The 6,000-nt window shown below is 47.6% G+C and overlaps 1 protein-coding gene across 1 annotated transcript in view; it reads right to left on the bottom strand.

Annotated features, from left to right (window-relative positions):
- RSKR (ribosomal protein S6 kinase related) overlaps positions 1–5,108 on the bottom strand; it is an 82,074-nt gene extending 76,966 nt beyond the window's left edge. Inside the window, exon 1 of the mRNA XM_085649123.1 lies at positions 4,853–5,108. Coding sequence (XP_085505249.1) covers positions 4,853–5,083 — 231 coding nt within the window. The 5' untranslated portion in view covers positions 5,084–5,108. The remainder of the gene's footprint in view (positions 1–4,852) is intronic.
- Positions 5,109–6,000: the final 892 nt, after the last annotated feature.

Raw genomic sequence — 6,000 nt, forward strand, 5'->3', positions numbered from 1 at the left:
GCTAAAGGGACTTTGCTGAGTGCTGTGTCCCCCTGCTTGAAAGGACTTTGCTGTGTGCTGTGTCCTGAAGTAACTTATCCCCAAGGGACCGAGGAGAGCTGGCTCCCTGTTGTGGAAACTCAGGAACACAAAAGTTTCCAGGTGTGTCTCAGCGACGCTGTGTGCATGTGCTTTTTGCAGCCTGAGACCCTCGTAAGAATTGTCTGTGATCGTGGGCACCAGGAGTCCAAGTGAGTCTCAGCGACGCTGTGTGCGTGTGCAGCCTGAGACTTTCGTGAGGATCGTCCTGTGATCGTGTGCACCCGGAATCCAAGTGAGTCTCAGCGACGCTGTGTGTGTGTGCTTTGTGCAACCTGAGACCTTTGTGCGGATTGCCCTGTATTCGTGTGCACATGGAACTCCAGTGTGTCTCAGCGACGCTGTGTGTATGTGCTTTTTGCAGCCTGAGACCCTCGTAAGAATTGCCCTATGATCGTGAGCACCAGGAGTCCAAGTGAGTCTTAGTGATGCTGTGTGCGTGTGCTTTGTGCAGCCGGAGACATTTGTGAGGATCATCCTGTGATCGTGCGCACCCGGAATCCAAGTGAGTCTCAGCGACGCTGTGTGCATGTGCTTTGTGCAACCTGAGACCTTTGTGAGGATTGCCCTGTGATCGTGTGCACCCGGAACTCAAGGGAGTCTCAGCGACGATGGGTGCATGTGCTTCATGCAGCCTGAGACTTTTGTGAGGGTTGCCCTATGACCGTGCACCCCCGGAGCTCAAGTGAGTCCAAGCAACGCTGTGTGCGTGTGCCCTGTTGCAGCCTGAGATCTTTGTCATTGCCATCGGCCCGGACCGGCATCCCCAGTGGAGCTGTGCCGCCGCTCCGAGCCTGCCTTTTGCCAAGGAGGGACCTCGAACTATCTCTGTTGTCGGGGGGCCCGAGTTCCACTGCCCAAATCAACGAAGTCACATCTGAGGCCCAAGTCGCGAGGAGAGGAGAGCAAGTTCGCACCCCCCAGGTAACGCTCAGCGAGCGTGCGTGTGTCTCCACCTGGGGCGGGGTGCGGGCTCGGAGAGAAACGCTCTCGGCCTTTCCCATTCTCGCAGCGCGAGCCTCCGCTCAAGCTCATATCGCGGCCTGTACTTGCCGAGGAGTGGCAGTACCGGGGCCGGAGAGTGGAGCTACACTTTGCGTTACACTATACCCGTGTTGGGGGCATATTTTGGCAGTAGCAGACCGCGAGTCAGCAGGATTGGCCTGGAGACCGTCCCGAGCACCGTGATCGGTGCCAGAGTACATTATTTTGGTATTACGAACTGCCTGATTTGTGCATCACGTATTGCATTATTTTTGCATAATGAACTGCATGATTGTTGCATTACGCATTGCATTATTTCTGCATAGTGAACTACCTGATTGTTGCATTACGCATTGCATTATTTCTGCATAACGTACTACCTGATTGTTGCATTACGCATTGCATTATTTTGCATAACGAACTGCCTGATTGTTGCATTACGAATTGCATTATATTGGCATTACGAATGGCCTGATTGTTGCATAACGAACTGCATTAGGTTTACATTGCAAAGTGCCTGATTCTTGCATTACAAACTGCATAGCATTGCATTAGGACTGCATTGGATCATCTAGAATTGCTCATTAATACTGCAAGAACCTACAAGGGCTGGCTGACCTAATTACCGGTCAGGTGAAATATTACAAATACGCATATGTTGGATTCTTATCGTGTGGTCTAATCGTATATCTTTTTATATAAACATATACTTGTTTTTTATGAAACTCGTGTGGAGACCATTTGTGGTGTCATCATTGGGTTACTCAGAGGGGGGTTGCAAATACTTTACACATTTTCCTTGGAGATAAGCCTGCCTGCTCTTTCCAAGCTACCAAGAGGGTGAGCAGGGGCTATCTGAGAAGGTGTCCTTCCTTTCCCTAACTTAGAAGCAAGGGTCCATAGTTGGCCTCAGCCAAACTAGAGACCCCCAGTTCTAACCCATACTATCGGGTTGTTGCAGGAAAAGGATTTGCGTAGTGTGGACATTTCCTGAAATGAGGAGTGGAGAGCAGTCTATAGTCCGTAAAACAGAGTGAGCAAATGCTTCCAGAAAAGGATAGTTTCAGAGTTTAATGCAGAGGTCTTCAAACTTTTGGATGCCGAGACCCCCCTGTCAAAAAATTTCAGGCATGAGGACCCCCTCCTTACAAAAATTTCTAGAACTTAATACTCCTCATAATTGGTGCTCCCTGTTTTCCATTTTTACAGATTTTTACAGATAACTACAGACAGAAATCATTGTATATCCTGTCTGTATCTACTTTTGAAAGTGGAAAAATGCTGATAATTGGCTTCTTTTGGGTGACTATGCTGAGTTTATTGACTTTCAGGCCAGTAGTTGCACACATTGCCAGCATAGGGAGTTATAAAGCTCACTGAGATTTGCTTAAATTAATTGTTGCATTTCTCAACAGGTATTTGTGCTATCATGCCAATTGTTTGATGTGTGTATTATATTATTTTGGCAGTGTAATTTGCTAAACCGCGACAGGCATGAAAGTATGAGTGCACGTCTATCTGTTAAGTAAATGTGGAAATATACGGGTTATCACATCTATTCACAAAACAAAATAAATATGGATAAATACAGACAGCAAGAGACTGGTTTGAGGAGAAAATGTTTCTCAGCAATTCTTTTTAAGCATGGCCCACTCTCCTACTACCCTCCTTTAGCCTCACTGCTGCAGGTGAAACCTGCCTCCTAGTCCTTACTTTCTCTGTCTCAGGGTTGCTACCCTCAGAGATCAGGACCTGGACCACAGCCCACAAGGCAACCACAGACAATGCAGTATCTAGGATAGACTCACCAACCCATCTCTGTTTCTCAGGGTCCATGCCAACTGCCACTGCTTCTTGCCCTCCCCAGGTTTCATTCTGCCCCATCAATAAAAATTGGGATGCAAACCACCACCTGCTTACTCCTCATGGACAACCTCCATACTACCAGGGGGTGCTATGGAGCAGACCACCCAGTCCTGCCTCTTCAGTGTCACACCTTACTTACCTTTTCTAGGGAACCACATTGCATCCCTCTTTACCGAGAGGCCAGGCTCTGAAGCCAGCCTTAGAGCGCCGCAAAGAACCCTAGTTTGCATAGGGACGCTATATTACACTATGCTACCAGGTCACTATGGATCTAGATCTCAGAATAATGGCCAAACACCATGGCATTTATTTACTAAAGTATATATTGGAGGGTGCATAACAATGCAATAAAGCATACAGGCCTTTAAAAAGTAAGTAGATTGACACTAACTTTTGTGTAGCCTTTCAGAGTGCAAGCGCCCATGCAAAACATTAGTAAAAGAGGGTCCATGCATCCACTCTCAGGCTTTCATTTTTACAAATTATTGTTATCAGGTGCAGCAATCCAACTGATCTTAAACATTGGAGGACTACAATTCCCAGAAAGCAATACTTTGTTCAAATAAACAGGCAGAACAGGAAACACAGTGTTCCTCTCTACAGAGAGACCAGGTTCTACAGGAGGTTTGAGGCAAATTAAAAAATGGTTAATTCCACCTGTTTTCCAGAAAACCACTAATGTCAAAACATAGTATCCCTGGTTAATAGGTTGGATAATAATGGAAGGGAGACCTTGTAGAACAGAGCCAGGGCATGGCAGTCCCACTGGAGGGGTGAGAGGGCAGCACTCACCCAAGAGAGCCCCAGTGTGGGAGAGACATCCCTTACTCACAACAGAGGGAGACCTTGTGGCACAGAGCGCAAGGCCTTGCCATGCCAGATGGAGGATGAGAGGACAGGACCCACCGAGAGACCCCAACTGTGGAAGACACCGGAGGGAGACCTTGTGGAATAGAGAGTAAGGCCCTGGCAGACCCATTGGAGGGGTGAGAGGGCAGGACCCACCTGAGAGAGCTCCAGTGTGGGAGAGACACTCCTTACTCAGAACAGAAGGATAGACCTTGTCTAAGACAGAGCTAGGTCTTGACCACTGGAGAGATGAGGGGACAGGACCCACATGATCCTGATGGAGGGAATTGCACTTATATAGCGAAACAGAGAGCCATGCCTGCCCTGGACATGATGGCAGCGGGGGGAGTGGGAGGACAGGTGTAGAGAAAACAAAAACGGACGTGATGAAGCCACCTGAAGGATTTTAAGGGAGAGGAGATAGGAAGAGAGACAGGAAGTTTGACAAGGAGGTGAGGGCGTAATACACCCCCCACACCCCTGCCATGGACAATCTTCCAAACAGAAATACAGCGAAGGGACCACCTGGGCTTTTTATGGTGGTAGCTGCACATTTGACATTATATGGGTGACCTCAGCAGCAGAACAAAAGTGAAAGAAAAGAAATGAGATTAAAAGACAAAGATGTGTGGAAGGAGAGATGAGGTTTCAAGCAGAGGATGGAAGAGAATGGGAATGTGTGAAAATTTTACTTTAACACAGAAACACAGTATCAGCTCATGTACTAATAACATATTTAGAGAATGTTTAAATAGTCATAAAACACAGTGCAGAGTTTTTGGTGATATCAAGCAAAGTATAAAAGATCTGAAAGCACAGCCAAGGCATGTCGGCAGGTGCCTGGCTGAACCTATGAGAAATGCTATCCAGCCTGCGTTCACTATTTCAACCTCGTGTTATTGTTGTGTGACTTACTTTAGCAGAGGAATCCCAAAGACAGCAGTGGGGAAAGGGTGGGCGTAAATTTTTGGAGTTAAGAATGTGGGTGCGCGCGTGCGTGTATGCTTGTGTGTAGGTCTGAGGGGTAAAAAGCCAGGGAATGGTGGAGGAGGTGGGGCAGAGGCAACCTACTTACAAGTTCCACGAAGTTCCGGTTGCCACGGAAACCAGGAAACAGCCACGGGATCGTATTTCGGAGGCAGCCGCGAAGAAGAAGCACGAAAAGGACACCAGCTGCTGGAAAAACACAGCAGCAGCAAGGACAACAAGGAAGTCCAGGAGATGCAGCAGGAGTGCAAGGCAGCAGCAGCAACAACAAACATTGAAGCACTTCAGACGCTTCGCCAGAGCAGTTCCCGGCCGGCATTTCCTGATGTTAAATCTGCAATTTCTCTGATTGGAGGACAATCACCGATGACGCTGTATGCTTTCACGATGTCCTCCAATCGGAGAGCGCCTGAAGCTGCCACTATTCGGAATCCAAAACAAAGAGCGAACGTTTTGGAATGCAGCTTCAGGCAGTTCCAGGCGAAAGTGCGATGGGAATGCGCGACCCCCTTTCTGGGACTCCACGCCCCCCCTGGGGGTCGCGCCCCACAGATTGAAGACCCCTGGCTAACCTGTCTCTCACCTACCGCCCCTTTCTCTCTGATGTCTCTTTTTCACCTGTTTATACTCTTTGCTGTCTCTTTCTAGACTGTTTCTTTGTCACCTTTGTCAAACCTGTCTCTCCCTCTATTTATTTCTCTCTTAGCTGCGCCTTTCCTATTTTTCCACCGGTCACATCTGTCACCTGTCTTTTTCTTTCTGACTCTGCAGTCTCTGTTTTGCCTGTCTGTTATTTTTTACCTATTTGTCTGGTGTGCCCTCTTCCTCTATTGCAGTCTTTCTGCTGCTCCTGATCTTTTAATAACTCAGTTGTTTCCCTTGCCCCTATCTATTTCCCTGTCACCTGACAAAGCGTGTGAGTGAGAGACTTTTAGACTCCTTTTTTGTCAGGACCTCTTAACTAGCACCAATAAATGAATTATGTTGCAAGTGCTACTTTTGGCTTGAGAACACCGCCTTTACCACAGGCTCCAAAGACAGCTCCTGACAGCCCCCATCCCCCATTCATAAATGGTGGCAACATTCTGCTTCATTTCAGTGTGAGTTTCATTGCTGTGCTGTATTTATAGCTATCAGCCAAAAGTCCCTGTTTGCTGTGTAGCAAGAATACTGTTTTTCTTTTCTTCCTAGCTTTGCTTTAATAACTTCTTTGGGGTAGAATGCCTGTGCCAGGAG

The sequence above is a fragment of the Triturus cristatus genome, chromosome 3_2, assembly GCF_964204655.1.
Source record: "Triturus cristatus chromosome 3_2, aTriCri1.1, whole genome shotgun sequence".
Taxonomy (NCBI): Eukaryota; Metazoa; Chordata; class Amphibia; order Caudata; family Salamandridae; genus Triturus; species Triturus cristatus.